Source organism: Cottoperca gobio, unplaced genomic scaffold (assembly GCF_900634415.1).
Source record: "Cottoperca gobio unplaced genomic scaffold, fCotGob3.1 fCotGob3_174arrow_ctg1, whole genome shotgun sequence".
Lineage (NCBI taxonomy): Eukaryota > Metazoa > Chordata > Actinopteri > Perciformes > Bovichtidae > Cottoperca > Cottoperca gobio.
Window position 1 is genome coordinate 108486 of NW_021166822.1, and position 23321 is coordinate 131806.

At 42.3% G+C, this 23321-nt stretch overlaps 1 protein-coding gene across 1 annotated transcript; it reads left to right on the plus strand.

The window, feature by feature from the left end:
* The first annotated feature begins 7818 nt into the window (after window positions 1-7818).
* Window positions 7819-9657, plus strand: LOC115004743 (ADP-ribosylation factor-like protein 4C). The gene has a single exon (XM_029426412.1). The coding sequence runs from the start codon at window positions 8533-8535 to the stop codon at window positions 9109-9111; it is 579 nt and encodes a 192-aa protein (XP_029282272.1). The 5' UTR covers window positions 7819-8532; the 3' UTR covers window positions 9112-9657.
* The last annotated feature ends 13664 nt before the right edge of the window (window positions 9658-23321 follow it).

Sequence of the window (23321 nt, forward strand, 5' to 3'; positions counted from 1 at the left end):
CGTCTGCTGGTCGGGGGACAGTGTTCCAGTCTGATGAGCTGTAGTCCTTCACAGGTTTACTTTGCAGTGATTTCTTTTTATTTATATCCTCAGTTTGGATTAAAGCTTGTGAAGCTGTGCTGAACGCTTCTGCATACAGCAGGCTGGCCGCAGGATATACAATACATAATAACAAAAAAGACAAGTTAAAAGAAAGTTGAAAAGACTTTTCATATGTAGGAAGGAGGACGGGCGGGCCCGTTCATCTCTCTGCTTCACACAGACTCTGAAGGAGAAGCTCACTGAGGACTTTTTCATTTCTGCTGTGGAAACACGTTTGATTTGGCACGTGGCTCGGGTCACTTCTGGATGTCAGCTGACTGTTGAAGTAGCCTGTCCTCTGCTGGTGGCCTGAGGACCAGTGTCCACCACTTTGCACTTTTCATTTCCTAACAAACAGTAGAGAGCGACACTGTATTAACGGAGGACAGATCCAGGTGGTTTATGTACCAAGAAGCCAAAATTGAAGTATTTTTTTGAATATTAAAAGATTTAAAAGTCTATTATTTGGGTGACTGTTCTTCATTTGCAGGTCTAAACACAAACAGTGAACCTTTGACCTCGTTTCATCGTCCAGATTCTCACAGGTGTGCGCACAGACAGGTCAAAGGTCACCGAGTTCAGAGAGCCCGCAGAAGTTAATGTTTGAAGATGTGAAAAGATAAAAAGGCCGCAGCAATGATTTCTGTTCTCCTGCACACGAAGGGAACATTGGAGATCGCTCGTCAAATTTATGGCTCTGCATTGCGGTGTGTGTGTGGTGTGTGTGTGTGTGTGGTCTTGAGTCAGGAAGTTGCTGAATGAGAGTTTCTCTCAGACTTCAGATGTGAATAGTGCGTCAGTGTGTGCACATGAAGTACAAATAAGGATTTCTTATTGTAGATTCATCCAAACGTTCTCTCATGAAGCATTTCATCAGTTTGGTCCAGAAAAAACATTTTCAATGTTTTGTTTTGTCTCAACGATACAAAATGTTCAGCTGATCATGTTCTTCCATTTAAAAACTAATAACTTAAATAATGAATTATGAATGGATTATTAATCTGTATAGTTTCCTACGTGTGCGTCGTGTCTTTTTTTTGTGTTTCTAGTTATGTTCTAGAGACTTCTCCTCCGTCAACTCACTACTTTTACTGCACTTCAGCACATTTTGAGGAACTTTTACTTTAGTAAATCCATGTTGTTACTTTATACTTCTACATTTCAGAGAAACATTACATTGTTACATTGTTGTCAGTTTAAAGTTTACATGAAAACAAACATTTTCTGTGAACGATTCTTAATGTTTGAGCTCAAAGAGTTGAACTGAGCAAAGATGAGAGAAAGGTGCTCAGGTGCTTCTCCAAACTACAGTCTGTTGGAAGACCAAGCATCTTTTTTAAAACCTTTATTTTTAGTCAACACACAAACAAAGGAGAACACAAGGAGACGCAGAAGAGACGAAGAAGTTTAAACACAATAATTAAACGTTGTAATTACAGTGAGAAAATACATTCTGATGTTTAGATGTAGAAGAAGATAAATAACATTTTTAATAAATAACGTGAAACGTGCAGAACACAAAAGCATCGTGTGACAGCGAGACTCCCTCAGAGGAAGAGAGCGCTGTGAGTTCGACGCTCGGCGAGGTTTCCCCACGAAGACTTCGCCCTGTCATCTGAGGACTACACGTAGCTATGGCAACAGCATAGCAAGAACCAACCCAGAGATTCAGGAAGAAAAAAAAAACAGGTTTCAGCTCCTCGCAGCCGACGTGGCACCTTTGGGAGTCTGGGGTTCAACTCAGGATGAAGAAACTCGTGGTGTGTGTGTGTGTGTGTGTGTGTGGCTGGTTAGTGGATCCTGTGTGACTTTAATCTCATGGTGTTGTCCTGCTAAACTCAATAATAATAATAATAATAATAAAACTCTAAAGATGCAGTTTGCACTAGACATGTATGAATACTCTTGTCTTGTGTTTTGGTATAAAGATAAGATGCTTTATTGTACGCATCTTGCTTGAGATAGAATATTGAATAGATAGATAGATCCTGTAAGTATAACTCAGCATGAATCTAATGCATCAGTGCCTCCTGACTTTGAACTGCACACACAAGATGAACCTGTGTTCTTCTTGTACACCAGAGAAGTGTTGAGGACTGCCGGTCGTCTCCTTCTCTCCATTCGACCCGTTTGTCAGTTTGAAACCTGCTGGAAAGATCTCAGAAGGTCACGTGACTGCAGCGCAGCGCGGCCTCCAAACGTCCACCGCCTCTGGAGACGCTCGTCATTGTTTGTGTTGAAGAGCAGTTTCAGACTTTGAACACAGGAGCAGTGAATCTCTAACCTGCAGCAGGTTCGGAGGAGACACCTGAACATCTTCCTCACAAATGTTTTCTGGCAGCGCGGTGGTGAAGCTCCGGTTCAGGCACAATAGCCTCCTGAAGGAGAACACGGTGTCTGAGTGACTCTGCAGAGACCTTTGAACCTCTCACAGGCACCTGATGTTCAAACGTGGCATCACAACCTTCAGTCAGTCACATGTTGCCATCGGTCTAAAAAAGACTTTCCCCCGTAGACATTGTGAAAGAGACGTCTGTAGATCAGAGGATGCATGTTTTACTGAGGTAAATCCACTCCATCATTACGTAACAGCTGTGAAACACACTAACAGCTGAATCTAGAGTTATCTTCCTTCGTCTGTTCATGTGAATGAAAAGCATCCGTTTGCTTCTCTGAGGGCCTCATGCACACGGAGAGAAAGATCCGTGTAGTTTTACAACTCGTCCGCTTCTCTTTGCACTCCAGGTGCAGCCTGAGAGCAACGACCTGCTGCCTGTGTCTCCGCTCCGAGTGCTCCACGCTGCAGAAGATGACAACTTCTCAAACTAGAACCAGGGAGTTCTTCGTCTCCTCGGACCCCGACATGCTCACTAGTTTGTAGCCGATCTTTTGGAGAAGCTCAGACTGCAAAACAGGAGACATGCAGACATGCAGACATCCCCCTCAAACTGCAGGTCGATTCTAACTCGATCTCATCATCTTACACATGTGAACAAACGTTTTCTGGTAAAGTCTCAACAAGAGCTTCTCTTCTCATCCACTGTTTGCACTTTGAACCTACTAAAAGAATTCAGTATAATTAAAATAGGAGGACGGGGACGAACACGGACGGCTCTCCGTGTCTCGTGTGAAGAACCAACAAGTAACCCTGCAGTCTGGGAGCGCAATGCTCTAGTTGGTTTTAAGGTACTGTGAGATCTTTAAGATATGCTGGAGCCTGACCTTTAATTGATTGTAAGTCAGGAGAAGGATTTTGAATTCTATTCTGTATTTTACCGGGAGCCAGTGCAGAGCAGCTAATACAGGAGTAATATGATCCCGTTTCCTTGTTCTTGTCAATACACGTGCCGCTGCATTTCGGACCAACTGAAGAGTCTTAAGCGACTTTTTGGGACAACCTGATAACAATGAGTTTGCAGTAATCCAGCCTTGAAGTAACAAATGCATGGACTAGTTTTTCTGCATCATTTTGAGACAGGATGTTATGTTTGCAATGTTACGTAGATGAAAGAAGGCAGTCCTTGAGATTTGTTTTATGTGGGAGTTAAACGACAGATCTTGATCAAAGATGACGCCAAGATTCCTTACAGTGGTGCTGGAGGCCAAGTTAATGCCATCCAGAGCTTCTATGTCATTAGAAAATGACATAGAATCACATTACACTGTAAAGAAACAGGTGACCTGTGAGTGGGCTGAGCCTCCGATCCCCCGCCGGCTCCTGGAGGTTACGCACAACAACATTTCCTGATATTTCTTCACTGCCAGAGTTTTGAATCTGACTTCCTGAATGAAGTGTGAGCTCAGCCCTGAACGCCACACGCCCTCCAGTCATTTCACAGGGTTTCACAGGCGAGGACTTCAGTTGCATCACTCAGCGCGGCAGCTGCACAACTATTTTCTACGGACTTTCTGTCAAATGTAGGAGAAAAGCTACAGAACACACGCTGCTCGTGATATCAACACATCAGACATGAACCCTGGTGTCTCTTTGTCACAATAACATTATTCATTCAGAAGTTATGCAACATTCAACATGTGGCGTCCCGGCTCACGTTTACTTCCAAAGTGAGGATTAGAGAAACAAGGCAGCTGAAGCTCCTTCCTGTTTGTTCCACGTGTGACTGCTTCATAATGATTTCATATCTTCACACGACACTGAAGGACAACATGACATTTACATAACTGCAGCTGGTCTGCAGAGCACGGACCCATCATAGGAAACTCCCCCATGAAGAAGCTGGAACACGTGAATACATCCTGATGTTTGTGTAACACACATTGTGCTGTCGGGCAGGAGAGCGTCAGAAGATGCTTGTGTTACTAATCATCGTGCTTTTCATGCTCAGATTCCCTCTGTGGCGTTACAGAACACCAGTCAACATGCTTACACTGTTTTACTGATATGTTATGAATATCTTTTGTAGATTTTACTTTTAAAATATCTCACTTATAGTTTTTCAGATTTGTATTTTTACTATTTTTAAAGAATTTCAGGACTCAGTACTCGTATTTCTCTTAGATATTATAATGATTATTTTCGGATGTTTTACAATTGTTTTCTATGATATTTACTTTTATTTTGTCGGATATATATATTTTATATTATATCATTTTATTGGATATTTTAATAATAATTTTCAGATATTTACAAAATTTTTTATTTTACACAAATGTGTGTTTCATACACAACATTTAGATATTTTATTGAGAATATAATTATATGGTTCCAAATGTGAAGACAACAATATGTGTGAGTTTGTGTGTGTGTGTGTGTGTGTGTGTGTGTGTGTGTGTGTGTGTGTGTGTGTGTGTGTGAGTGTGTGTGAGTGTGTGTGTGTGTGAGTGTGAGTGTGTGTGTGTGTGTGTGTGTGTGTGAGTGTGTGTGTGTGAGTGTGAGTGTGAGTGTGGTGTGTGTGTGTGTGTGGTGTGTGTGTGTGTGTGTGTGTGTGTGTGTGTGTGTGTGTGTGTGTGTGTGTGTGTGGAACATGTTCAGACCTCTCTCCTCATGCATTAAGCTCCGTCTCCACACTGAGCTGCCGTCTGTTCTGACTTTGTCTCACAAACAGGAGCAAACATCTCCGTTGTGTCTGATGTTGGTGTCACATCGCAGCTCAGGGCGCGCGGGGGAAGAAAACATCTGACAGCTGAATGTGGGAGAAAAAACACAGTTTGCCACCTGGTGGAGGAGAGTAGCAGAGCATTAGTGCCATCTCGTCTTCAGGAAGTCTGAACGTGAGGAGCAGGTACAGAATGAAGCCTTGGAGTTATTGTGTGCATGTTTTTTCAAAGTGATTTGTTATATTTTTATTGCATTTTCTTTTTTCTATATTTATGTTTCTTGCACATATTTCTTTTCCAATATTTACTCTTATTTTATATTATAATTCCTCTCACTGTGTTTAAGTTTTGCACCAATACACCAAAGCAAATGTGTTACTTTAAACCTCTAATCTACTGACATTAAGAGAAGAAATATATTGTATATTTACTGCGCTATATTTATCTGACAGATTAAGATTTAATTAAAACAAACGACCAGAATAAGTCATGATTCAGATCTTTGCAGCTAAATTAATTAACTAAATAACAATATTATCACAATATAAATAGAGAGATTTCTTATTTGTATTAATGCCATCAATGAAATTAATCTTTAATTTTGTTTATCGTGTGTTTTGTCTATTTATTGGCAAATTAACTCTCAAAATAATAATAAAATTAATAATAAAAAGGCAAACGGAAGAATTGATGAACAAAAAAGATTCACATCTGCCAACACGATAATATCATAATATCAATGTTTAATTTTTTAATGTCACGATCATGTATCACGACCAGATGATAAAATCTGAGGCACTAAGGTTTAGATTTCCTGCATCTGTAATAATATTATATATAAATATAAATATACAGTATATGTGTTTTAATTAACACTCTGATATTTTTACCAAAGAGAAATAATAACTTTCATGCTTTTTTTCCACCACTGAATATTACTCACCAGATCTTCAACAACTTGTATTTCATAATTAATAATTCAGTAATATTTTATTTTTTCAATTAATTGATTAAATCGTTTGGTGATAAATGTTTTTGATATCAAGATCTCACAGTGATGGGACGTCCCAGGTCGCCCTTAGTAATAATAATAATAATAATAATAATAATAATAATAATAATAATAATAATAATAATGATAATAATAAAATGAAGGAAAATAAATATATATATATAATAATATTAAAATAACATAAAGATACTATTTCTAATAATTATAATAATGAAAAATAATATTGATAATAATAAAATGAATAATTAATAATACAATAAAGGGGAACAAATAAATGATAATAAAAATGTTGATAATAATAATAAAATGAAGGGAGAACAAAATTAATAATAATAATAGTTTAAAATATAATTTAAGAAATAATCATAATAATAATAATATCAATAATAAAATGAAGGGGAAAAAATAAATAATGATAATAAAAAATATATAAATATAATAATAATAATAATAATAATAATAATAATAATAATAATAATAATAATAATAATAATAATAATAATAATAATATATATATATAATAAAAAGTCATCATCTTAATATGCCAACATTAGCTGATTAGCTCTAAACGCTGAAGTTATTATAATTCATCCTGAGGGGAAACATTTCACCCCAAACCCTGAATGTGAACCTCATGATGACGCTGGAGGAAAAGTGTGCAGGGTCTTTATGTCAGCGATACAGCTTCTCCTGGATCTTTGTAAGATCTCATCATATCATGTTTTTACTATGTTGTTGATTCTGTACACGTCTGTGCGTCCTGGAGAGGATCCTCCTCCGTGTCTCCCTGAGCTTTACAACATTTACCCTTTAATTGTGCTTTTTATTTCTTTATTATATTAGATCTGCTGTGAAACCCTGCAGCCGGATCTCGTGGTGTTCACTAGGTGGTGCTAAAGCTGTGTTTATAGCAACATCTCGTGCTGTTCATGTGCATGAAGACATTTACAACAACACGTCATGACGTCTGTCAGATCTCGTTTTCAGCCAATGTCCTGCAGCCGAGTTCAGAGGAGAGAATCCTGCAGCCGCAGATTAATAACTATGTTGTGTTGTATTATGCTGTGTTTTTATTAACATAACTCTTTGTACATTATTATGATCAATATTTACTAATATACAGTTTTAACTGGATACATATTACAGTTCTGGTTTATGATTTATTTTATTTATTGTATTTAATCTGGATTTTTAAATTGTATGTTTTCTTTCCCTCGTCTGTCTTTGTTTGTTTGTTAATAAGATGTTATACATTTATATATGTTTCATTTTCAAACACCAACATTCTTGATTCACTTTGTTCTTGGTTGCATTAAACATTTTAATTATTTAAAATATATATTTTAATATTACATTTATTATAATATTATTAAAATATTTTTAAGGGCTGTTTATTCATATTATTCTCTTTTTCTTTTAAAGGTTGTTTTCAAAATGCCCCTCAGTATATATTTTAAATGTCAACTTCGACATTGTTTTCTTTGAATTGATTATCTCTGGTTTCCTCAGAGCTTCCTTTGTCCTTCATGTTCCTGCTCATGCGCACCAGAAGATGGCGCACGTGCACAGCACGGACCCCAGAGCGTCCCCACTAGCAGAAGATAACAACATTGAGGGTGGAACTCTGTGTGTTCATACATGTTCACACTTCACTCTCTTTGTATTCTGCTGTGACGGAAACACTTGAATGAGCTCGAAGCTTGAACTCTTTCTGTCGCACTTTAATTCATTCAACATGTTATTATGAGCCGCACGGTGCACGTGAAGTTTCTGTTCTGCTAGTGTTCGGTTTTCTGCAGGAACCGGATCACACGGCAGCTCGTGAGGACGCGCACCGCCTCATTGGCACATGTCCCGGCGGGGTGGAGCGTAGCGGGGCCGCCTCTTGTTTTGCGGTCTTGTTTTGTCAGCCTCACAACAGAGCAGCTGCAGCGGCCGTGAGGAGAGGAGCGCCCCGACACACCGAGCGGAGGACGCTGTTTTCCCGGTGAGACCACAGGAGCAGGGCGCAGCCAGAAGCCCGAAAGGAGCATCTCTTTGTGCGCTACTTCCAGAGGGAGCGTGTGATCCTGCAGGGCTGCATCAGAGGATACACCTAGGGTGTTATCACCACACTGTCCTGGAGGAGCCTGTTAACTGTGGGAGCTTCTCTGTGGCCAAATGGATGCGAGTGCGTGAGGAGAATACTAATGAACGGCGCGCTGCGTCCTGCCGAGGCGCACCGCGTCCCCTGCTGCTGCTGAGCGCCACAGCGGAGCCAGAATCAGCCTCTGTTCGGGATTAACGAGCACCGGAGCTGCTTTATCTCCAGAACCAGAGGTGGATTTATAAAAAATAAACAAAAAACAACCTGCAGCAGCTGCAGAAAGAAAAACGCCAGAATGGGCAACAGCTTCTCCAACATCTCTGCCTTCCAGTCTCTGCACATCGTCATGCTGGGGCTGGACTCTGCGGGGAAGACCACAGTCCTCTACAGACTCAAATTTAACGAGTTTGTCAACACGGTGCCTACGATCGGGTTCAACACGGAGAAGATCAAGCTGAGTAACGGCACCGCGAAGGGCATCAGTTGTCATTTCTGGGACGTGGGAGGCCAGGAGAAGCTGAGGCCCCTGTGGAAGTCCTACAGCCGCTGCACCGACGGGATCATTTACGTGGTGGACTCTGTGGACGTTGACAGGCTGGAGGAGGCCAAGACTGAGCTGCACAAAGTCACCAAGTTCGCGGAGAACCAGGGCACCCCGCTGCTGGTCATCGCCAACAAGCAGGACCTGCCCAAATCTCTCCCGGTGGCGGATATAGAGAAGCAGCTGGCTCTGCACGAGCTCACCCCCTCCACCACCTATCACATCCAGCCTGCATGTGCTATAATAGGCGAGGGGCTGCACGAGGGCATGGACAAACTGTATGAAATGATCATGAAGAGGAGGAAATCCCTGAAGCAGAAGAAGAAGCGGTAACGTCTGCTGGTCGGGGGACAGTGTTCCAGTCTGATGAGCTGTAGTCCTTCACAGGTTTACTTTGCAGTGATTTCTTTTTATTTTATATCCTCAGTTTGGATTAAAGCTGTGAAGCTGTGCTGAACGCTTCTGCATACAGCAGGCTGGCCGCAGGATATACAATACATAATAACCAAAAAAGACAAGTTAAGAAAAGAAAGTTGAAAAGACTTTTCATATGTAGGAGGAGGAGCGGGCGGGCCCGTTCATCTGCTGCTTCAACACAGACTCTGAAGGAGAAGCTCACTGAGGACTTTTTCATTTCTGCTGTGGAAACACGTTTGATTTGGCACGTGGCTCGGGTCACTTCTGGATGTCAGCTGACTGTTGAAGTAGCCTGTCCTCTGCTGGTGGCCTGAGGACCAGTGTCCACCACTTTGCACTTTTCATTTCCTAACAAACAGTAGAGAGCGACACTGTATTAACGGAGGAGCAGATCCAGGTGGTTTATGTACCAAGAAGCCAAAATTGAAGTATTTTTTGAATATTAAAAGATTTAAAAGTCTATTATTTGGGTGACTGTTCTTCATTTGCAGGTCTAAACACAAACAGTGAACCTTTGACCTCGTTTCATCGTCCAGATTCTCACAGGTGTGGCGCACAGACAGGTCAAAGGTCACCGAGTTCAGAGAGCCCGCAGAAGGTTAATGTTTGAAGATGTGAAAAGATAAAAAGGCCGCAGCAATGATTTCTGTTCTCCTGCACACGAAGGGAACATGTGGAGATCGCTCGTCAAATTTATGGCTCTGCATTGCGGTGTGTGTGTGTGTGTGTGTGTGTGTGGTCTTGAGTCAGGAAGTTGCTGAATGAGAGTTTCTGCTCAGACTTCAGATGTGAATAGTGCGTCAGTGTGTGCACATGAAGTACAAATAAGGATTTCTTATTGTAGATTCATCCAAACGTTCTCTCATGAAGCATTTCATCAGTTTGGTCCAGAAAAAACATTTTCAAATGTTTTGTTTTGTCTCAACGATACAAAATGTTCAAGCTGATCATGTTCTTCCATTTAAAAACTAATAACTTAAATAATGAATTATGAAATGGATTATTAATCTGTATAAGTTTCCTACGTGTGCGTCGTGTCTTTTTATTTTGTGTTTCTAGTTATGTTCTAGAGACTTCTCTCCGTCAACTCACTACTTTTACTGCACTTCAGCACATTTTGAGGAACTTTTACTTTAGTAAATCCATGTTGTTACTTTATACTTCTACATTTCAGAGGAAACATTACATTGTTACATTGTTGTCAGTTTAAGAGTTTACATGAAAACAAACATTTCTGTGAACGATTCTTAATGTTTGAGCTCAAAGAGTTGAACTGAGCAAAGATGAGAGAAAGGTGCTCAGGTGCTTCTCCAAACTACAGTCTGTTGGAAGACCAAGCATCTTTTTTAAAACCTTTATTTTTAGTCAAACACACAAACAAAGGAGAACAACAAGGAGACGCAGAAGAGACGAAGAAGTTTAAACACAATAATTAAACGTTGTAATTACAGTGAGAAAATACATTCTGATGTTTAAGATGTAGAAGAAGATAAATAATACATTTTTAATAAATAACGTGAAACGTGCAGAACACAAAAGCATCGTGTGACAGCGAGACTCCCTCAGAGGAAGAGGAGCGCTGTGAGTTCGACGCTCGGCGAGGTTTCCCCACGAAGACTTCGCCCTGTCATCTGAGGACTACACGTAGCTATGGCAACAGCATAGCAGAACCAACCCAGAGATTCAGGAAGAAAAAAAAAACAGGTTTCAGCTCCTGCAGCCGACGTGGCACCTTTGGGAGTCTGGGGTTCAACTCAGGATGAAGAAACTCGTGTGTGTGTGTGTGTGTGTGTGTGGCTGGTTAGTGGATCCTGTGTGACTTTAATCTCATGGTGTTGTCCTGCTAAACTCAATAATAATAATAATAATAATAAAACTCTAAAGATGCAGTTTGCACTAGACATGTATGAATACTCTTGTCTTGTGTTTTGGTATAAAGATAAGATGCTTTATTGTACGCATCTTGCTTGAGATAGAATATATGAATAGATAGATAGATACTGTAAGTATAACTCAGCATGAATCTAAATGCATCAGTGCCTCCTGACTTTGAACTGCACACACAAGATGAACCTGTGTTCTTCTTGTACACCAGAGAAGTGTTGAGGACTGCCGGGTCGTCTCCTTCTCTCCATTCGACCCGTTTGTCAGTTTGAAACCTGCTGGAAAGATCTCAGAAGGTCACAGTGACTGCAGCGCAGCGCGGCCTCCAAACGTCCACCGCCTCTGGAGACGCTCGTCATTGTTTGTGTTGAAGGAACAGTTTCAGACTTTGAACACAGGAGCAGTGAATCTCTAACCTGCAGCAGGTTCGGAGGAGACACCTGAACATCTTCCTCACAAATGTTTTCTGGCAGCGCGGTGGTGAAGCTCCGGTTCAGGCACAATAGCCTCCTGAAGGAGAACACGGTGTCTGAGTGACTCCTGCAGAGACCTTTGAACCTCTCACAGGCACCTGATGTTCAGAACGTGGCATCACAACCTTCAGGTCAGTCACATGTTGCCATCGGTCTAAAAAAGACTTTCCCCCGTAGACATTGTGAAAGAGACGTCTGTAGATCAGAGGATGCATGTTTTACTGAGGTAAATCCACTCCATCATTACGTAACAGCTGTGAAACACACTAACAGCTGAATCTAGAGTTATCTTCCTTCGTCTGTTCATGTGAATGAAAAGCATCCGTTTGCTTCTCTGAGGGCCTCATGCACACGGAGAGAAAGATCCGTGTAGTTTTACAACTCGTCCGCTTCTCTTTGCACGTCCAGGTGCAGCCTGAGAGCAACGACCTGCTGCCTGTGTCTCCGCTCCGAGTGCTCCACGCTGCAGAAGATGACAACTTCTCAAACTAGAACCAGGGAGTTCTTCGTCTCCTCGGACCCCGACATGCTCACTAGTTTGTAGCCGATCTTTTGGAGAAGCTCAGACTGCAAAACAGGAGACATGCAGACATGCAGACATCCCCCTCAAACTGCAGGTCGATTCTAACTCGATCTCATCATCTTACACATGTGAACAAACGTTTTCTGGTAAAGTCTCAACAAGAGCTTCTCTTCTCATCCACTGTTTGCACTTTGAACCTACTAAAAAGAATTCAGTATAATTAAAATAGGAGGACGGGGACGAACACGGGACGGCTCTCCGTGTCTCGTGTGAGACCAAACGTCTATGTTGTGTTATTTTAACTTACTTCTGTTAACGTATCTGATTCATTCAAGTTACAATACAAACACACTTCATTTTGAATCTTTGACGATGTTTGTGGATATTTCAGGACTTTCTTCAGTTTGGATGAGAGAGGCAGTTTGTGTTTAGGTCAATGCAAAGAGAACCCAATGTTCTTGTAGCGTACAAGTCAGAATAAGTTGCAGACTGCCTTTGTGAACTCCCCTCCTCCTCCTCCTCCTACTGCGGTCTTTGTTGTTGTCTCCCTCAGCTCTCCAATTATCTACTTAAAGCAGGAACAGAGCTGTCTCTGCTGGAGCAAAACAAACTGCTGATTACAGAGCCGTGTGTCTTTGTGCTGCAACAATCACTGCAGAAATTAAAAGATAATAAGCTGACACTGTAAATGCTTTCAAGCCCAACAGCCAGCTCTGTTTCTGAGTCTTTTTGTCGTCTCCCAGGGCTCCAGGGTTTGTGGGAACATGAATACCAGCCTGCTGTACATGTGTACTTTATTTAACCCACAGTGACATCTTTTGTCTTCATATAGGTAACTTTACATCTCAATAAGAACACCGGCTGGTTTGTGGCACATTCATTAAATAACATCTTGTACTATGAAAGTGTAATATAAACTGAATAAACTAAATCAACACTCGTAAATTAATTTCTATTCCATCAGATTGCTCAGAAATGTGTAATGTTCCTGAAGGTAACGTTTCCTCTCTCTCCTGTCATGGTGTCATCAGTCCTGTGTTGTATATGTAGTGAGACAGAGACATGTGTAATGTTCCTGAAGGTAACGTTTCTTCTCTCTCCTGTCATGGTGTCATCAGTCCTGTGTTGTATATGTAGTGAGACAGAGACATGTGTAATGTCCCTGAAGGTAACGTTTCCTCTCTCTCCTGTCATGGTGTCATTAGTCCTGTGTTGTATATGTAGTGAGACAGAGACATGTGTAATGTTCCTGAAGGTAACATTTCCTCTCTCACCTGTCATGGTGTCATCAGTCCTGTGTTGTATATGTAGTGAGACAGAGACATGTGTAATGTTCCTGAAGGTAACGTTTCCTCTCTCTCCTGTCATGGTGTCATCAGTCCTGTGTTATATATGTAGTGAGACAGAGACATGTGTAATGTTCCTGAAGGTAACGTTTCCTCTCTCTCCTGTCATGGTGTCATCAGTCCTGTGTTGTATATGTAGTGAGACAGAGACATGTGTAATGTTCCTGAAGGTAACGTTTCCTCTCTCACCTGTCATGGTGTCATCAGTCCTGTGTTGTATATGTAGTGAGACAGAGAAATGTGTAATGTTCCTGAAGGTAACGTTTCCTCTCTCTCCTGTCATGGTGTCATCAGTCCTGTGTTGTATATGTAGTGAGACAGAGACATGTGTAATGTCCCTGAAGGTAACGTTTCCTCTCACCTGTCATGGTGTCATCAGTCCTGTGTTGTATATGTAGTGATACAGAGACATGTGTAATGTCCCTGAAGGTAACGTTTCCTCTCTCCTGTCATGGTGTCATCAGTCCTGTGTTGTATATGTAGTGAGACAGAGACATGTGTAATGTCCCTGAAGGTAACGTTTCCTCTCTCCTGTCATGGTGTCATCAGTCCTGTGTTGTATATGTAGTGAGACAGAGACATGTGTAATGTCCCTGAAGGTAACGTTTCCTCTCTCCTGTCATGGTGTCATCAGTCCTGTGTTGTATATGTAGTGAGACAGAGACATGTGTAATGTTCCTGAAGGTAACGTTTCCTCTCTCCTGTCATGGTGTCATCAGTCCTGTGTTGTATATGTAGTGAGACAGAGACATGTGTAATGTTCCTGAAGGTAACGTTTCCTTTCTCTCCTGTCATGGTGTCATCAGTCCTGTGTTGTATATGTAGTGAGACAGAGACATGTGTAATGTTCCTGAAGGTAACGTTTCCTCTCTCTCCTGTCATGGTGTCATCAGTCCTGTGTTGTATATGTAGTGAGACAGAGAAATGTGTAATGTCCCTGAAGGTAACGTTTCCTCTTTCTCCTGTCATGGTGTCATCAGTCCTGTGTTGTATATGTAGTGAGACAGAGAGATGTGTAATGTTCCTGAAGGTAACGTTTCCTCTCTCTCCTGTCATGGTGTCATCTGTCCTGTGTTGTATATGTAGTGAGACAGAGAAGTGTGTAATGTTCCTGAAGGTAACGTTTCCTCTCTCTCCTGTCATGGTGTTATCAGTCCTGTGTTGTATATGTAGTGAGACAGAAGAGGTTTTGAACAGAGTACATGCACTCAGTTACTTCACATCTCTGGTTCCAGCGAACGTGCAGAGACTTAGACGTTTATCTCAGAGAGTGTCAGTCCCCGGTGGATCGTCTCTGTGTGCTCCTGCAGCTGTTATTGTGTGTTCAGAGGGTTGATAAGCCATGCATTGTTCGGGTATCCCTGGCATATATAGGTCATGCTCTTGTTGTTCTGCCTCCTCCCCATTGTATCTACCGCATTTGTCACTGTTTTCTCAACAATATACAACATCAGCGCTGCCAGTTTCCCTTCATCCCCGCTGCTGAATACAAGACAGTGTGGACTAAAGACCTGACGGGACCAGAGTGCCATTAATGTGTTCACCTTAAATAGTCTTTCCTGTCACAGCCTGTACATCTTTCTGAGTTTGTGTCTGTTTCCTTTAAGCCGCCATATATTTATCACAGCCACAGAACTCAGAGGAGAGCAGACCTGCACCAAGGCTGTTTACATCAGTAAAGAAATAATGCTTCTCTCCGCCCTGAGAGTCGGATACGCACCGACATAGACGGCTTCTTCCTCGGCCCACGCTGCAGTCTTCCACCCACTTTCAATAACATCAGGCGAGTAGTTCTTCTGTCATCCTGCCGACAAACAGACAAACAAACCAAACATGAAGTCGTGTAAATGTCAAAGTCCCGTTAAATGTGAAGCTCCATGTTTGATGAACGCTTTGGAGGAAAGTTGAAGTTCAGACACACAGAGAGAAGTCTTAATTTAAAGGGCGGGACACCTTAATGGTCACTCCGGGCACCTGTACCGTGACGGTATGAATAAAACACACACACACACACCCTCATTTCTACGACTGGTAACGTAGAGACGGACAGACGCACTATTTTGTGAAAGAAACATCCAGAGACGTCCCACAGTGTTGATGCGTCTATTTGCACTCTTACGGTTAGCGAAGCCGCTAACCAAAGTCCGGCCGGGTTTTCGCAGTTTTCTACAGAACTGCTGATCCAAATAACTTCCCAGGCGGCGTTGCACTCCCTCAGTTCCGCAGCAACACACACGCCGAGCAGGAAGTAGATCGGTGCAAGGGTTGGCGAGATACTCACAACACAGATACACACACACACACACGTCTGTCATTACATATGATAACAGATATTGACACATTCAGTGCTTTTACTCGACTCCCAGATATCTGAATCTGAAAGCACATTGAGCTCAATATATGATTACAATATGTTTAATTTATTTAATCTTGCATCACTGCAGACGTGCGAGTGAAGACAGTGAGGTGCTGTGTTGGTTTATGTGCTGTGTGCAGCAGCAGAGTGAAGAATGTGTCGCCCTGCTGTAGTTTAGTCTGAGAGCAGAAACATGCCTCTATATGGAGACGAGGCCTTCAGGGACAGGCCGCCTCCTCCAGCCAGCGTCGCTAAAAGTCCAGACCATTCATCTTGACACCAGGACTCATCTTCCCCCAGTACCACACACACACACACACACACACCACACACACACACACCACACACACACACACACACACACACACACACACACACACACACCGAGGAAATGACAACCCTTTCTTCTTGCTTCCTGCTTAGTGAAGTGTAGATGAATTATGCATTTTATCGGATGACAAAGAGGCCTGTCAGACTGTGCATAATCAAACAGCAGCTCCGTGAGGCTGCCAGCGGACATCCATCATCTGCAGGGAGAAAGAACGCATGCATGGTCACATTTAATGAACACACTGCACTTGTTATTTTACAAAAAGAAACCTTCATGTACTCTTGTTTGTATGTATTTCCACATCTGTATTTTCTACACAGTGAAGACAATGTAATGCATTTGATTGTATATGGACCCTGGTTTGTTCTTTAGCTGATATTTCTATAACCGAAAACTCAACCTTGACAAAGTGAGAGGCCCTCAGGTATGCAGACAACACATGCCACAGGTAAGAGTCAAACAGACCACATCTGAAGGTGTAATGACTAACAAGGTGCAGCCAGGTGAAAACACTCAGGAGAACAGCTGGCCAGCAAACTGAGAAGCAACAGAGAGTAAACTCCAGACAACCAGGGAGGAAGAGTCCCTTTAGTTCACCTCAGTTAAGCTTAACTCCAAAAGTATGTGCAGATTTACTTCATGAGAGAACCGTGGCGATTTCATGTAAACATTTTAAATGCTGGTGTAACTGGACCTTTTCTCATTTGGAAAGTTGAAGTTAATTTTGACAATAATTACAAAGAGACAAAGAGGTAATGTTTTCGGCTGCCGATTAGGAAATAACTGCCATGACACTTGGTGGAGTGCAGCATGGGCCGAGGAAGAACCCGTAACACTTTGGATCGGATCCCAATCACAGAGCGGATAAACTTGCTGTGTGCTGGAGTCATGTAGCGTTGTCTTCATCGTTACAAATGATTTCCCGACTGGGAAAATTCATGTGAACGCGACTCTGCTCGGAAACATATCAACGTGTTGTTTAATAGCTCTGAGCAATAAAACACATCGTCTCTGTAGCGTCCATGTTGTTTCCACATGACTGAAAGCTCATGAACACACCAAAGTCAGAGGAACGACATCAGAGGGGCTTGTAAATGCAACATTAGTCCTTAACGTCTGCACTCTCTGCATCAGAACACGTTTTAAAAGACGGCAAAGATTTGTTTGTCTTCTCATTTTTCTTGCCGACTGTCTCGTCACAAAGATGACATTCATACTGTGCTACATGGATAACACCGCGCAGTAGTGCGATGTCTTTAGTGAGTCAGCCCTTCGGAGCGGCTGAAGTCTGCCGTCATCGTTGTGTTTGACCTGAAACATGATCGGGACTGAAACAGACACCAGGTTTCCAGATTACAAAGGTTCAAAGGTTCCTGCAAAAAGTTACGTCCTTTGAAATCTTTGGAAGAATTGTATTATGATGTAAAACAGTTTCTAATAAAGCCCTCGTGTCAGTCTGTCTGTCAGTCCGTCCGTCCGTCCGTCCGTCCGTCCGTCCGTCTGTCTGTCTGTCTGTCTGTCTGTCCCTGTCTGTCTGTCTGTCTGTCCGTCTGTCTGTCTGTCTGTTGTATGTGAAAAGCTCCACGCTGGTGAGTCGTGTTCGTTTTGAATTTGGGTTTTTGAGTATTTATTTTGGTGAATTGCAGAACAATTGATGTGATGTTTGCTAAGTGAGATCTCTCGCTCCCTCTCTGCTGTCATTATTAATACTCTGCATTCTCCTCCAGAGGCTGGAGAGCACCAGATGAATGGGGATTAGTTTCCTGTTGGATTATGAATAAGTTACTCGGCTTTGAGGTTGGGACTTTGATGTCGGCGTGGAGGAGAGTCGGGGTTATCTGGAAGTCAGAGTGGGCACATGAAGTGAAGTGGAGCAGCGGGGGGGGGGGGGGGGGGGGGGATCTCCCAGCGTTCCTGCACAGCCAGCACACACAGGCAGGGCTTCCTTCTTCCAGGGGAGATGTCTTTCACATGGAAATGCAGACGACTTTTAGTTGCCCCAGTTTTAGTTCTAAACCTCCTCCCGCTCACCGCCTCGTGTTTCTCTCTCTTCCTATTTCTGTCATCCTGCCGCTCTCAGAGCTGCTGACATTATCTGTTGTTATCTCTGCTTTCTGATGCCTGGCACTCACTGCTGCTGGATTTACAAAAGGAATCCAGAACTAGATGTCTTCTTCCTTTATATTTCCCAGGTACCTGCACACGTCTACCTACAGGTGTAAAGAGGGACCTGCTGTGTGCTTCAGAGCCCAACACAACGAGGAAACACAAACCATCCAGTTACAGATCCTATCCATCCTACACAAGCAAACCGATGTTTTACTAAACCTGACCAGGAAGACCAGCGTTACCCAAGTGTTTCAAACTGCGACCGTAGTCCAGGACAGAATACGTGTTCCTGCAACGACATGGAAAAGTTTAGATGTTCGGGAACGTCAGGATGTAGGACAGGGGTCACTAACAGGCGGACCCAGACGCCGAGCTATACGGACCCGGACCTATAATCAATAAATTATTAAGAGGTTTTCTATTTTAACCGCCGCAGCTTCACTTCACACACACACTTACAGTCAGAAACAGAGCGGAGGAACGCAGAGGACAGAACTCCCGCTACGCCTTGATCACCTTGGAGAAGTTCCTGCAGCTTGATTGGCTGCACCTGCTCACTTCAGCTGATTGTGACAGCTGACAGGAAGTGAGTCATGAGGTGATGTGCAGAGCGCAGACACTCCACTGTGTACGAGGCTATAAAAAACATTTCTGCTGCATCGACGCTTCCCAAGAGGCCGGTGGCCTCCGTCTGTAGATGAGTTTGGAGGACTGGATGTGAATTTAAATGATTTCTGCAACATAACAAACTGTGGAACTCATGAAACGTCCAACATTGTTTGCAACAGAAGACACAATATCAGAAATGAATACAGACAGAATGTGAGACTGGACTTAATGCTTCTGGTGTTCAGACCCTCTGCATGTGTTTTAGATCCAACAGACTTTCAGAGCGGCAGGATTATTACAACAGATTCATGACGTGGTTTAAACTCATCAGGTTACTGAAACACAAACAATACATCCTGCCAATCTGCTTTGATAATAGAACAAAGCTTTTAATCAATTTAGAAAATTCTCAAGACTTTGAGTTTAACTCCGACTTTCAGACGAAGATGATTAAAACAAGAGTCAGAGTTATGACGGAGTTATAATAAGTTCAATTAAGTCCTCAATATTTTAAATTGTAGTTCGGTTTATTTGACAAACTGTGAAGCTGCAACTAAAAAATGAGATGACGTCAGCAGATCTGGAAAAGAGTTAGGGTTAGAACACACACACACGTGCACACACACACGCACACACACACGCACACACACTCACACACACACTCACACACACGCACACACTCACACACACACACACACACACACCTGGTCCTGAGTGGGTCATTAGAAGTCTTTGATGAGCTGCAGGTGTGTTTACAACAGGAACTCTTTACTGTCTGCTCCTAAACGTGAGTTAGTAAAATGTCCCGTGTGAAACCGAACGTCAACGCTGACTTTAACTGTCTGTTCAATAACACCACAAACATTCGTGTTTTAGGTCAAACGAGGATCTTTTTTATAAACATAAGCAGGTAGTTTTGTTGCCGTTTTGTTTTATTTTAAAACGTTAACCACGTGTTTAAATCTGCGACCGTAATGTGTTTTAGTTGAGCAGGAAGATTATTTTGGCGGGTTGTTGTATAACTTCAGTGAGCCCAATCTGCTCTTAAGATCTGAACCAGACATTACTTTTGGCAGTGAAATGTGACTTTTACCCTAACTTCACACGGCAACAGCCCGACCACAGTTCTCCCACAATGCACCGCTCCTCCCTTCACTGGTGACCAGGAGCTTCTGAACCTGCTCCAGACTCTGGTGCTGGTCCACCGTGCTGTGAGTGGATCAGCTCCTTCTACATCCTGGACACGGTCAAACCAAAACACCAGCAACTTCTCTCTGCATCGGCCAATCAGCTCGCTGCTCCCTCACTGAGAGTGGGACCCCCCCTCAAATAAAACCTGTTTGCTGTCCTGCTGCTAAATGATGGAAGGATCCACATTGATGTCAGGTCAGCAGGAGGTCTGCACACCTTCTGCACACTCTCCTGTTCAAACTGCAGCTGGACAATAAAAAAAGACTTCTGTTTCCTGTTGTTATTTGAGGTGAATGAACCTGCAGGAGTCTTGCTGTTCAGACTCGTGTCCTTGTGGTTGTTTACACTTTTTGTCACTTTGGACAAAAGCGTCAACTAAATGAACTGTAATGTAAAAATATAATCCAAAAACGTGTCTACCTGTTTTCTAAAGCTCTGAAGTGTGTTAGGCTTGATCTCTCTGGACTTCTCATTAGTTCAGACTGAACTGTAACTTCACTGTTCCTTCTGTTCCTCAGCGTGAACACGAACATGCTGAGTGTTTGTGTCAGAGTTCTGTTTGCTGTCGTGACATGTGATGTGTGCCTGACTTCTCTTAACAAAGACGAGCTTGTCACCATCCTCTCTCTGACTCTGAGGTCAGATGCTCATTAAACTGCAGTAAACCTGCCAAACTCACTGACTCTTCCCGAGATGAGGAAGAAGAAATGACCCGGTGAAAATAAAACTCCTTCAGCAGGCAGAAGTCACATTTAGACTCACTTCATCTTCAGTTTCTGTTTCCATATTTAGATATATTTCATTAACATAGTTTCTATAATTAGGAACTGAAACTGTCACATTCTGTGTTGAACTTCATTAAACTTGAATTTAATCTTTAGCTCACGACAGGCCGTGGTATATGCTCATTGCATCACAGTTAAGGGGCGTGGTACAACCCCCTTACCTGTGATATAATGACCATATACGGTCTGAAGTGAGCTATTGCTTTTATAAAACGGTTACCAAGTGTGGCAATATGAAAAATACACACTCCAATTTAAATAGTTTTATTATTAAATAATGATGTTCAAAATAAAATAGTCCCTCCGTTGCCTTCTGCACAAAACATAGTGCTAACAGCTAGCGTGCTAACAGCTAGCACGCTAACATCTAGCACGGTGTTCTGTTCGTTTCGTTTTTTTTCCATTTGGTCTACCTGCTCTTCACGTAGCTCTGCATGTCGTCTTTTAGGGTTTCTTCTCTGGAGATAGGCACTGATGACCCACTCCTCCACAGGAGAGAACATTGTACTATACTAAATGGACGGTCCCTTGTATTGGCGCATGCGCGACCGGAACCCGGGACCAGATTGAACTGTAAACACGTCTGTGTTTCAGCCTGTATAGTACGTGTTTGATTATTGTCATTTCACGCTGATATTATTTATAATAAAAGCAACAGAACGAATGGAACTCTGTTCTTATTTACAGAGTAAAGCTTTGTAAGTGTGTTTCTTAACGGAAGTCATTTAACAGCTGTAACGGTGTAGCTTTCTCTCAGATGCGGAGGGATACTGACTTGTTGTGAAAAGTAACTACAATTCTACCCGTGATATACGGCGTTTTATAACTGTAATTATACGTTGAGATGAAAAGTATGTGTTGTTATATTTACACTATCAAAGCTGCACATCCGTCCTTTACTTTACACGTGTGCAGTTTGTTCAGAAGCTTCTGATTGAAGGTGTTCAGAGGAGCATTTATAATATTGTTCTGGCACGTTGTTGTTGAAGTGAAGAGGAAATTCCACCTGCTCTGACTCCTTTCAAAATCACTTCCTGTTACATTTTGAGAGAAACTTATTTTCCTCCGGATTACGATCGCAGTTTCCCTCGCAACAGTTTCTTTGTTTGGGAACGTTATTGTTTCAGAGCCCAGGCTTTAGTCACTTTGAAGATTCAGATTAATAATTCAAAATATAATCAACTAATAATGTATCTTGTATATTTCAAGTTAAGATAAAACTTTATTGATCTCTTGGTGAAATTCACAGTTTATAAAGTTATTAAAATGAGCTCCACCTGCTGCAACGTTAAAGTGATGAACACATTAATGCATCATAATTATAATTGAATGATATGTTTTATTCTAAAATGTGCCGTTGTGTTGAATACTTGTACTTTAAGTATGTTTAGATGCTAATACTTCTGAACTTTTACTTTAGTAAATTTGAATGCAGGATTTTTAGTTACTGTAGTATTTCAACTTTTAAGTAAAGCTTTGGTCTGATTAACTCTCTGCTCTCAAACTGTTTGATGCTTGTATTCCTTTTCCTTGTAAAGAGACCACCAGTCTGTGAAAGAGCTTTGAGTGTTCACTGCTGTACTGAGGAGCCGTGCAGCCTGAGGGGGGAGGGGGAGGTCAAAGGTCAAAGCACAGTGGGGCTCAGCCTGGCAGAGTCAACAGAGTGTTGAATGTTTCAGCAGCTTGTGAGGACGGAACATGTTCCTGCACTTTGAACATTAACTACAAAGTGTTTGGACTAATTGATGATTTGCACTAATAAGATAATAAGATCCAGAACGTTTTCATGCGCTTCATAAAAAGACCCTGTCTCTCTCTCTCTCTGTCTGTCTGTCTGTCTCTTTCTGTCTGTCTGTCTCTCTCTCTGTCTGTCTGTCTCTTTCTGTCTGTCTGTCTCTCTCTCTCTCTCTGTCTGTCTGTTTGTCTCTTTCTGTCTGTCTGTCTCTCTCTCTCTCTCTCTCTCTCTGTCTGTCTGTCTCTCTCTCTCTGTCTGTCTGTCTGTCTCTGTCTGTCTGTCTGTCTCTCTCTCTCTGTCTGTCTGTCTGTCTGTGTCTCTGTCTCTCTCTGTCTCTCTCTCTCTCTGTCTCTCTCTCTGTCTGTCTGTGTCTGTGTCTCTCTCTGTCTCTCTCTTTCTGTCTGTCTGTCTGTCTGTCTGTCTGTCTCTCTCTCTCTCTCTCTCTCTCTCTCTCTCTCTCTCTCTGTCTCTCTCTCTCTTTCTCTCTCTCTCTGTCTGTCTGTCTGTGTCTGTGTCTCTCTCTGTCTCTCTCTTTCTGTCTGTCTGTCTGTCTGTCTGTCTGTCTCTCTCTCTCTCTCTCTTTCTCTCTCTCTCTGTCTGTCTGTCTGTCTGTCTGTCTATCTGTCTGTCTCTGTCTCTCTCTCTCTCTCTCTCTCTCTCTCTCTCTCTCTCTCTCTCTCTCTCTCTCTCTCTTGTGAAACCCCCAAAATGTCAGCCACTTGTAATTGACTTAATGAAACGCAGAGTTTCATCTGATCGTGTTCTGATCTGGAATCAGTTAAAA